Source organism: Poecilia reticulata, linkage group LG8 (assembly GCF_000633615.1).
Source record: "Poecilia reticulata strain Guanapo linkage group LG8, Guppy_female_1.0+MT, whole genome shotgun sequence".
Classification (NCBI taxonomy): domain Eukaryota; kingdom Metazoa; phylum Chordata; class Actinopteri; order Cyprinodontiformes; family Poeciliidae; genus Poecilia; species Poecilia reticulata.
In genome coordinates, this window is record NC_024338.1 from 6,531,460 (window position 1) to 6,543,021 (window position 11,562).

At 45.6% G+C, this 11,562-nt stretch overlaps 1 protein-coding gene across 3 annotated transcripts; it reads left to right on the forward strand.

Moving 5' to 3' along the window:
* Positions 1–480: 480 nt before the first annotated feature.
* Positions 481–11,422, forward strand: LOC103468366 (ubinuclein-2-like). 3 transcript variants are annotated; one of them, XM_008415409.2, is made up of 17 exons: positions 481–1,195; positions 2,298–2,426; positions 2,983–3,084; positions 3,254–3,379; positions 3,467–3,570; positions 3,919–4,429; positions 4,901–4,971; positions 5,091–5,220; positions 5,396–5,502; positions 5,603–5,713; positions 5,845–5,988; positions 6,082–6,132; positions 6,226–6,268; positions 7,103–8,398; positions 9,274–9,481; positions 9,826–9,894; positions 10,790–11,422. In XM_008415409.2, the coding sequence occupies exons 1-17, from the start codon at positions 851–853 to the stop codon at positions 10,834–10,836; spliced, it is 3,594 nt and encodes a 1,197-aa protein (XP_008413631.1). In that variant the 5' UTR covers positions 481–850; the 3' UTR covers positions 10,837–11,422. The 3 variants fall into 3 exon arrangements, with proteins under 3 accessions (XP_008413631.1, XP_008413630.1, XP_008413632.1); XM_008415408.2 differs by having other exon boundaries at positions 482–1,195; positions 3,464–3,570; XM_008415410.2 differs by lacking the exon at positions 9,826–9,894 and having other exon boundaries at positions 482–1,195; positions 3,464–3,570.
* Positions 11,423–11,562: the final 140 nt, after the last annotated feature.

Genomic DNA, 11,562 nt, shown 5'->3' on the forward strand with positions numbered 1-11,562 from the left:
ATATATTTATTCTTTTATTTATATGTTTATTCTTTTATTTCTTATTATGTCGGCTTTGGTCCTCCATAATAATTTGAATGTTTTAAAAATATTTTATGCAATAATTGTACACACAAGTAAGTAATAAYTGTATTATACAGTGACCTTTTGACCCGCTATATSACTGGTGCATCTGTCAATCACTTCTGTGTGAAGGGCCGAAACAGTCCTGTGTGTTTGTGTAAAACAATTATTATTATTATCGTTGAACGTTTTGGTATCTGAGCACATATTTATTTAATTTTACAGTTAATACTTATATGCAGCTCATACAAAACTAGAGAAGTATATTTCATCATTATTGGCACAATATTATCCCAGATAGAGCTCCTCCATGCGGCCCACGGAAGGCTCCCAAACATTGCGCCTGCTCAGAACAATCATCTCCGCCACATTCGCGCTTATCTGTCAGGTGGGCGTGTTCCGGAGCTGCCATTGGCGGTTCCCCTTCCTCTTTCTTTTCATACGCCCTGCCTCTGAATAATGATAATAACGACCAAGATGGCTACTTCAAAATCGTCTCTGTTGTAGCTAAACACCAGTTCCATGGAAATACTCCAAATTGCGATTTCTTTATGTTTAAGACCCTCGTAGGCGGCGGGGCAGAGCCACGGATAATACTACATGGATTACAGCGAGTTGAGAGGGGAATAAAGTCGCTGTGTTGCCCCGGAGCACTCATTCCGAATAAGCTAACTAGCTAGCAGCGCTCGTCGAGACTCCCCGGTTGAGCTCTCCCAGCAGCTGCCGCTCTCCCCCCCTCCCCTCTTCCCCGGTTGGCGTGCCCGCTCGCCGGAGCGCAGAGCGCCAAATGGCAGAGCCGAGGAAAGTGCCGTTCGTTACCATCYCCYCCTTCAGCGCKCCGCCGCCGCCGCMGCAGCAGCAGCAGCMGCAGACCCCTGAGTCCAACAAGAAGCGCCGCCGCGAGGACGAGGCCGCCGACATCACTTTGGGGAAAGATGGAGGTGGAGGTGCAGCTGCGGTCGGGTCGGGAGGTTCCGGAGGAGCTCCGTTCGGCAACGCCAAGGGAGGAAGCGACACCGACGGCGGGGAGACGAAGCCCACCGTCCGCCTCAGCCTGACGCTGAGCGAGCCGAACGAGAAGGGCTCCTCCGAGTTCAACTACGGCGAGCTGGTCCAGTCAACTCCTTCTCAGGTTAGACACCAACAAACGTGACTCCATTATGGCAACAGAGACATTTTTACAGTGAAGCTTCCTTCTGCTATACTCTCTACTCCGCTGTTGTTTTGAATACTATTTATCTGCTTAATAGGGCGGAAAACATCAAACAACTGTATTTATGCCGGGTAATAAGTTTCATGAAAACAACAACAAAAAAAAAAACATTCATATATTCACAGAAGCGCACAAAAACGAAGCACGGTGAGATTGAGCAGTTTGAAGAAACTTCACTTTGAGTTTTAAAATAGCTTTATTATTAGTCCCTTTGTTTACGCAGAAGAAAAATCAGACTTTTTTTTTTCTTTAAAARCCTCCAAAGACAGGTGCTGCATGTTTGGAGGTAAATTTACAGGAGGTGCTCAGACCGGGATGGCCCCTCTTGTGGCCGCTGTCATGTTAAATTGTGCAGCTTGTTTACTGGGGGGGTTTCTGATGACATGTTAGCCCCTCCTGCACTTCTAACAAGGAATAATAATGCTGTTTATATCCATCAGCTCTATAAATGTTGCTTTTTTATTGAGATTGTGCTGTTGAATCTGTGATGGACTCATTTCTATTAGCTTTTATTTGTATTTTTAACATATTTCCACAACTACAAACTATAAATKTTTTAGAGCGTGATGATGTAGTGCATTGCTGTGAATTGAAAAGGAGAACATTACGGTTTTGYTAACCCCAGGTGTTATTTTTGCTTTTGAGATGCTGACCAGTTGTAAAAACAAGACGTTGCCATGGTTACGCATCATTCCGACTGTCCTAAAGTATAAAATACAAAAGGAAGAGCAAAATTTTTCCAGSTGCMCAGCATCCAGAACCAGGTCCAAACACAGCAAAAGCACACAAAATGATGAAAGGAAAGTCTGGAAAACGAACCAATCAGATTGTAGCGTAGCAGAGCTCCATGCTGCATTCATAGTTTTCCTGATACCCAGGAGCCACATTTAGTCAAAACTGAGAAGGATCCAAGTGTTTCAAATCTTATGAGATCTGMAAGKATTTTTTTWTTTWWATCTTTTTAGATTTATAACGTTTTTAAAAACCAAACTAAAAGCTCGGCTGTTTTCCTCTCCATCAGGTAAAGCCGGCAGGTCCCACTGTCCCTAAAGGCCTCGCCCCTCCGCTGGATCCCAGCGACCCGTTTGCTGATGACGAGAAGGAGAGGAGGGAGGTGGAGGAGCTGGCCAGGAAGTTTGAGAGCAAATATGTAAGCAGATTCACTGCCCACCCACGCGGGTGCGTGTGTGGGGACATAAATTAGCACAACCAGTGGAACACTACAGTGAAATGAATTAGTTTATTTGGTTGAACAGAATAAGTTTAAGTAAATGCAAAGTTTGATCAGTTGATTACTTTTTGCTTTCTGTGTCCTTAGATAATGAATGTTAGTAAAGTGAACAGGAAGGCTTATTGTTCTGATGTTCATCAAATTTCATAAAACATTTCTCAGTTGCAATAAACCAGAAGTGACTCCTTTCTCTTCTTTTGCTTCATTCCTCATTTTTTCTTTTCCACAGTTTCCTCGTTTCTTTTCTCTATATTTCGTGAACGTTTCTCAAAAAGTTTGCACCTAATATATAAAAAAAGAGCAAAAAATGTGATAATTGAACCGATTCTCTGTGAACTGGTCCGATAATTTTGCACCACTGCACCTGATATTACCTGACARTTACAGACTGTGACTGCATGGCCAAATGTTTTATTTTTTTTTTTTATTGTGAGATTTTTTTATGCTTTTCTGATCCACCTGCTTGTGTTTGTAGGGAGGCAACACAAAGAAGAAGAAGAAGGACAGGATGCAGGATCTGATCGACATCGGCTACGGCTACGATGAAACCGATCCCTTCATAGACAACTCAGAGGCCGTGAGTGGAGCAGAGTTTTTTTAATTGGCTCAAATCTGCTAAATATAAATATTGCACTTACAAAAAAAAAAAAAAAGACAATCTTCTTTTCTCAAACTGATATTTACTGGATTTTAAAAAGGAGTTGAACTGAACTTGGATTGTGATATTTTTTCCCCGCCGGCTACAGTACGACGAGCTGGTGCCGGCCTCCCTCACCACCAAACATGGAGGCTTCTACATCAACACMGGGACGCTGCAGTTCAGGGCCGCGTCCGACTCCGAAGGGGAAAAYGCAGACGATCACCGCTTCAAGGTCRGCTCCCTTTCCTCTGCGACGTTTGCGTTCAAAAAGCCCGCCACCGCAGCGAACCATAAACCCAGTCYCTGTCTGTTACAGAAGATGAAGGACGGCGAGGAGAGGGCGATTAAAAAGCGACGGAAAAAACAAGATGGCGGCATCCTGGAGGACAAGAAGCCCAGAAAAATTAAAGTACCAAAGCCTGGGTGAGCTTCTGCAACGCCGCAAAAATATTACCAAGTATTTTTTATCTAGTTTTTTATTGGTCATAATAAAAGCTGGATTTTCCCCAGTGTTTTACAAAACAAATTGAAGGATGTGATGGGAAATAAACTAGGGCTGGACAATATGACTGAAAGACGTAACATGATATCAGTGTTTCATATCAGTCGATATTGATAAGTATCAGTTTTTGTGGCGACTCTTCCTGTTTCATCCAGAGTTTTCACTCTGCGCTGTTGTTTTTAGTTTTGAAGCAGTTGTGAGGCCCGGTGGAGATCCGCAACCCTTTTAAAGTTTTGTCACTTCTGACTCCGTGTTGTTTTTGCCGGCAGCGTCTCGGCTCTGAACGTTCACCGGCCCGAGAAGAAGAAGAGGAAGAAGCTGATGAAGGACTCCCTGCACCTGGCCAACATGCTGCGCCGCTTCACCAGGGAGAAGGAGGAGATGCGCAAGAAGAACCTGGCGGCTGCCACGGGCGCCGCCGCCCTGCCGCGCCACAACACCAAAGTGCCCGGCGCCACCAGCGTGGTCGTCGGTGCCCACCCGAAGGCCGCCGCCGCCGGCGGCAACGACTGCAACATCACGGACCTGACTGACGACCAGGCCGTCATGTCGCTGCTGGGCTCCGCCAACAACGACATCCTGCAGGACATGATGGGCGACCTGGACTTCGGCATGCTGGACTCGCCGCAGCCCGGCAGCCCGTCACAGGGGGAGAACGGCGCCTTCGGGGCGGGGCAGAAAACGCTGCGGGTGCTGCCGGGCAGCGTGATGACCCCGCCTCCTCCGCTGCCCTGCGGACTGCCGGGCCCGCTGGCGAAGCGCATCGAAGACTTGAGAGCGGTACGGAGCTGATCAGAACACACACACACACACACAAATCCTCACCAAAACGTCTGGGTTGTACAGATTTCTCTGACAGAATTATGAATAAACTTATGAGAATTAATCAACTTACCAGAATAAAGTCACATGAGAAGGAAGTCATAAAATCACCAGAAGGAAGTTGTAGTAGAAATATGAGAGTAAAGTTATCAAATTATGACTTTGTTCTTGTAATGTTATGACTTCTGGTTATATGATTTTACTCTGTTAATTTTACAACTTTATTCTGGTAAGATWTTTTTTTTCCTCATCCTGGCCCTAATACTGTATCTCAGATTTCACATTTTTAACCCCCATTGTAAATATGTATAAAAAGCTTAAACACCAGAACACACACCAGAAACGCAATCAAGTGAAATTTACCAACCTTTAAGCTTGCAAACTTGAAGTTTCCGTCATAATTTGAAGCAGTTTCTGACTCTCCACCAGGCGTCCCGTCAGTTCGATGAAGAAGGCCGGAAGAAGTTCTTCACGCTGGACATGAACAACATCCTTCTGGAGTTAGTAGCTTTCAGTCCGTTAGTGGGTTGTTGTTTTTTTTTTAGCAAAAGTGGAAAGCGAGTGCATTGCTAACCGTCGTGTGTGTGTGTGTGTGTACGTGTGTGTGTTTGTACATCAGCATTGAGTTGCAGGTTCAGGAGCAGCCTGCAGAGGTGCGTTCAGCCGTCTACTCTCACCTGGAGGCCTTTGTGCCCTGCAACAAGGAGGCTCTGCTCAAACGCCTTAAGAAGCTCAGCCTCAACGTTCAGGTGAGATTGTACGRAAATGAAACTTTTTTGTGTGTGTGTACACCTTTAATATGTCTGGATATGCGTGTGCAGCCGCTTGCCGTGTGCCCCGTTACCGTGGCTATATTTAGCACCAGTCTGCTGGCCTGGATATGTCCCATGTGACTTCTGACATCTCTAATCTCTTGTCACCCAGGACGACCGCCTTCGAACGCCCCTCCTGAAGCTGAAGCTGGCCGTGTGCAGCGTGATGCCGGAGCAGATTGCTCGCTACAACATGGACTGCATCGCCAAAGTGGCAAAGTAACAAATCAGTCCTGCTTAAAAAAAGATTAAAAAAAAAAAAAAAAACATTTCAAGGATGTTTGGTGGCTATAGCACTGCTTGTTGCTTGTGGTCGCAGGCAGCAGTCGGAGGAAGGAGACAAAAATGGGTCTGAAGACGACGACGACGAGAAACCTGGGAAGAGGGTGATGGGCCCCCGGAAAAAGTTTATCTGGGACGACAAACTCAGGTCGGAAATTAAAAGTRTTGGCGTTTTCATATCACGTTACACAAACTTCAAGAGCCACAGCCATAAGAAGTCGGTGAAAGTTGAAGTTCCTTTCTGTGTTTAGAGTTGTCGGTCTGCGTTGCGGTTTGTAGGTCGTTGCTGTGTAACCTGGTGCAGGTGAAGCTGGGCTTCTACGAGCTGGAGGGAAAGAACTCAATKTCTGTAGAAGATTACCTCAAAGCCTTCATGGAGACGGAGGTGAAGCCTCTGTGGCCCAAGGGCTGGATGCAGGCCAGGTGAGTGAGGGAAGCAGAGARACCTGTCAGGGTCACATCCTGCACAATCAGACTTGATCCATGGATTCATTGTTCAGCTGTTCTAATCTGTAGGATGCTGTTCAAAGAAAGCACCATGGTCCACGGTCATCTAACTGGCTTTACGTGAGATGTTGTTTTTGTAATTGTCTTATTATTCACCAAAAGGTTAACTTTTAGCGTTTGCTGACATTTTTTTCGTTATTGATTTTCCTTTAGAGCGAAGAAAAAGATGGTCCCAACTCCGAAAGCCAAGCCAAAGGTAAGTCAGAAAGATTTCGTAAATCAAAAATTCATCTCTTTTCTGGACTTTGCAAAAGTATCACTTCCTTTGAGCTTCTCTGCTTTTTATCACATCCACAAACTTCAACATATTTTACTAGGATTTTGTGCARTAGTACGTTATTCTTCTTTCATAAACATATGCTTATGTTAAAACATTAAAATAGTTTTGTTTTCTTTTAGATTTTAGAGCAAAGTGAGAAGCCAATTGAATCTTTTGCATATTTCTGAAAAATACATCACACCTTTTATGAAAATAAAGAAAACAACACAGTTTGCTCTAAATGRCAACAAAACATGAGTGTTACTCTGCTATAAATATTTCACTTTTGTTTTGTTCAGTATTTTTTTTACGATTAAATGCATTTGCTTCAGGCTTTAAAACCTATTATAAATTGTTTTATTTARATGCAAAAATATTTCCATTGTTCCACAAAATCTTGGTATTTGTCTGGAAAATGCAAAACATTCTAGGAGCTCTGGCTCATTTACACACCAAAACCAAGTAATATGAGGAAAAGSCTAATTTTTATTTATTTGTTTTTTYAACAAATAAAAACGTGAGACGTTGAATTGGCTGCTTCRTGTCAGCAGGGATAACCAACCTCAAATSGCTCGCAGCTGCAGCAAAGGGAGGTTTTTACGACTTATTGACTCATGAGAGGAAATTAAAAATGTTCATCAGATCCTTCAACTTTATATTTATAACAAAAAGTAAAAAATTCCRATAAAGTACATWGAAGTTTGTTGGTCTTGTTAATATCACCACAATTAAGTGAACAAGTTTTTAAAAGGGTCTAATTTGTTATTTCAGGAAGTAACGTGGGTTCAGCGTGCCGCACCTTCTGTTGGTGTAACGCCGTCCCCCGCCACTCAGGTTGCCAAGCGACCCCCTCCGTCACCGCCGGGGACCATATGCCTGGATTCCCCCGACGAAGCTCCTTCCCTGGATTCCATCTCTCAGGCGCTTGCCATCCTCGGCAACGCGGCTAAAGGTTTGGCCCAGGGGGACACGCCGCCTTCCCCGGAAAGGCCCAAGACCTCCGCCAACCCCCCCGGCCTCCACGCCTCGCCTCTCCTCCAGCTGCAGAAGAAGACCTCTGTCAGTACTCCCAGCTCCAGCACACCTCACTACATCACTACCTCTTCATCGCCCTCCACCGCCCTGTCCCGGCCCGCCCCCAACACGCCRTCTCCTCTGACCCCGGTGAGGGTGGACGGGGCGGGGGTCGTCAAGGCCACGCCACAGTCAAACAAACACACYGTTTTGAACACTCAGAGACCTTTAAGCGTGGGCGTGACGAAAGCAAACATGCCCGTCTCGGTTTCCTCACCTAAGCCACGCCCTCCGCCCACTGCCTCTCCACTGGTGGCCCCGGGACCAAAGACGGGGGTGTCCATCYCCCCGTTGGGCCTCCTTAAGAGCAGCAATAATAAAGTCGCCGGTGGAGACACAATCATTATCACTTCGACTCAGTCTCGGCCGCACACCCTCACGTCCCCCTCACTCGTCATCAACAAAACCTTCCAGACTCCCCGCCTGCCCCAGACACCCCAGAACAAGCCGCCCTCCTCCCTCCCACAAACCCCATCCGGAGTCCAACCTCAGCCRCAGTCCAACTTCATCACCCCCATGCACGCCACCCTCACAAAGTCCTCCCACAGCAGCATCCCACCCATCGTCAAGCTCACCCCCCGAACGCCCAACCCCACCGTCTCCCCCGCCTCCACCTCCAGCATCCAAACCTCAGCCTCCATTTCTCAGAGTCCTCGATCTCAGGCAGCCCCCTCGATACACCAGTACACTCCCAAAACCCCGGCGAGCTTCCGGCCGCCGTTCTCAGGTGCTTCAGTGGCCAAGTCGGGTCAAGGCAGCTACACTCCTTCCAGCAGCCAAAAGACCCCCGGCGTTATCAGCGCCACCAATACCAGCCTTATAAACACCTCATCTATGAGCAAGCATTCAGGAAGCAGTGCCTCCCCCGCAGCAGCAGCAGCTGCGGCCTCGGTGACCCAGGGCCAGCGTCAGCGGACTGTGGGCGGGACACCTCAGGGGGTCAAGCCGGTTGTGTCCGTTCCATTGTCATCGGTCTCGTCTCAGCTACCGCAGGTTTGTGTTCTGGTTTAAAAACTCGTCTAAAGGGCTCCAAACAYGAGAGGCGACGTCGTTCCCTCTCCACACGTCCTACTTGAGATGAGTCGACAGTCACTTGTCCTCCTCCAGTCAAGGCACCGCCGAAATTTCAAGCTGGTCGACATGTCTGTGGTCAAGCGAAAGTTGAAAAATGTTCAATTGTCACGATCGCACCAGTGGCTAAAAACTTTCACCTTTTGCTGCCATTTGGGTTGAACCCAACACATGAGAGGTAACTTTGCTCCCTCTCAACCACTTTCATATGGAACTTGTGCGATGAAGCCACAGTTGCTTGTTCTCCTCAAGCGACTGTGCGTCTRTGTGTTTGTACATATTTTTRCACCGTAACAAAAGCCACAAGCAGCTATTATACGCAGTTGATGTTCTATTTTGTGTTAATGACGTGACATTTTGACTGGTATTCAAAGTTGTAAGTATCACATATTTTATTTGTTGTATACGCCTCAAAATTGCGTCAGAGCAAGGTGAAATGCTCATTTGTATATGACCCAGCAGGCTTTCCATAGGCCTGCTTTAACTCATGAAGTTGAACATTTTTCAACTTTCATGTATCACGTCACTCGCCTGCATGTGTACAAGCTCGAAATTTCTCACACACAAATTTCGCGGGTTGATTAGCTGGAGTAGGATGGTCATGAGTTTTGTGTAGGATTGTGCAAGTTTCACAGGAACTTGAAACTTCCCGTGCGTCGAGCCCTTTACAGTTGCGTACCATCATGGGTTTCAATGGGTCAGAGGTCCGGGTCATTCAAGAAATGTTGACCCAACCGTGTGCAGGTTTTAYCCTTACCCCAATCCATGTTTCTCTAACTGAACATCTTTCCGTCCAGGTCTCCACGACAGGAAGTGGCGGCCTGCTCGGCTCGGCCTCGTCCCTTCCCCTGGGGTTCGGGATGCTGGGGGGCCTGGTGCCCGTGTCCCTGCCGTTCCACTTGTCCCCCATGCTGAACCTGTCCCAGCTGGGCACTGGAGGCTCCAATACGGCGACCAGCAGCTCGGCGGCCAGTAACAGCGCAGCGTTCTCCACTCTGACCCAGAGTGAGTGTCTCACACTAAGAAAATCCATGAAAAATAGTTAGTTTTTTTCCTGTTTGTGGGACAGTAAGTGCTCTGCTGTCGTCTCAGGTCTCCTGTAGGCCCCGTTTAATGTTGTACGTTGGCATCATTTGTTGAATCACCATATTGTTTGTCTGAATGTAATTAATGTTTGACTCTATTTCATTTTGTTCATCTCCCACATCTTCTCCTGTCCTCCTTCCTGCTTCTTCCCTGATGTCTGGCTGTTGCATCCCTCCTCTCTTCCTCCCTCCTCTCTTCCATCTCTCCTGTTTGTGTCGGCACCTGTTCCTCCCCCTCCTCGTCGCCCTGTCCTGTCTCCTCAGATCTGTATAAGAGTCTCCAGTCAGGGTCTCAGGTTGCTCTGCCTCCTCACTTGCAGCTCGCTTTCTCAGGTAAAACCGGACCCTTCCTGTACCTCGGCGCCTGCTCCATCTCTTCTGCTCAGCCGTTTCTGTTTTAGTGTCTGGTGTTGTTCGTTTCGGGCTGTCCGGTTCTGTTCTCATCTGTCGGTGGCAGCATGTCTTGGTGGAATTATTTTCGTTGTCGTCCCTTTTCACTTTATCACATTTATTGGTACAAACTTGTAAAGATGTGGAAAGTTAAACTCATCTTGTACTCCAGTAGCAAATCTACAACTAAAAAAAACATCCAACCATCATCTTTTCTTCCTCATGTTCTCTGTCATTTCCTCGCTTTATTTCTTTCTTCTTTATCCTTTTATTTTCTTTCCCTCCTTTTCTTTCTGTACCTCACTGTCTTACCTTCTATATATTTTCTGTCCTACATTGATTCTTTCTGAAGTTTCTTTCCTATGTCCTTTTTAATTTTCCCTGCTTCATGTTCCATCTTGTTTTAATTTCCTTCCCTCCTGTTTGTCCTACAAGACACCAAGCTGGCATCGAGGCTTAAAAAAATCCAGAAAATTCTTGCATTTAAAAAATTGAGCGAGAACCTTGTCAGCATTGGATCTTAACAGGATGATCCAAAAATGACTAATTTAGCTCAGAACTGGTTTACCAGTTCACAAAATCAACCGTCCTCCATGTTTCACCTAAGTAGAAAATCTGTGGAGTGATCCGAAGAGAGAACCCAGGATTAATATATTAATATCAGCACTTACAAACACAAAATCCAAACAAACGGCTTAAGTTAAAGGTTGTTTTTGTACATCTTCTGTGTTACAGTAATATTTGTGTGTTAGCCACATCTTTACCAGGAGTGCTACCAAATGTCTTTATTTGCATCACATTCAACTCTTCACGTTTTCTACTTTTTATTCTTCTTCAGACGTCAGTCAGAGCCAAGGAGGCGACACTAAGAGGAAGACTCTATGATCCGGATTGATTTTTTGCGCCTGTCAAAATCCCGTCGGTGCCACCAATAATCCGAAGCCGGGGGGATTAAAAAAAAAGAGAGAAGAAGAAATCTGGAACAGATCATGCTTAACAAGGGACTGAGTGGGCTTCACCTCATGAAATCAGCTCATAGCACCGCAGTCAAATAACTTCTTTTTAAAAAAAAAAAACTATTTTATAACTCCTTTGTAGAGAAGGCAAATAGTTTGTCAATGTTTACATAATAGACCTATATCACTGTGGACAGGGAGAGGTAATGAATGGGATGTAGCTGTGTGTGCATGAAGGTTCTGGTTCTGCTGCCGGACCGGACTGTGTGCCTTTCTGGATGTCTCCCACTCTGATGCATGGTCAGTTTGTCTACTTGGTGCTGTTTTTTAAAGCAAAATGAAAAAAAATCCTAATGTAATTATCACTGAAACCTGTAAGAAATGTAAACTGCAAATTGAATTTGAGCTTTTTTAAGAGATGTACATGTTTTCAAATGTACTTGAATTCTTCGATACGTTTGTTTCTGTATAGTACATAAGCCTACTTTAATTAAAGTCTTTGATCCTTAACGTGATGCCATCGTTAAATATTTCAGCCGAGTCTGAAAATGTGACCTATTAGCTGTTCAGTAACGCTTCTGAGCTGTCATGGTGCATTTAAGTACAAATTGTAAATGTAAAAACTATTTAAATGCTCTTGACAGCTCTTAGCTCC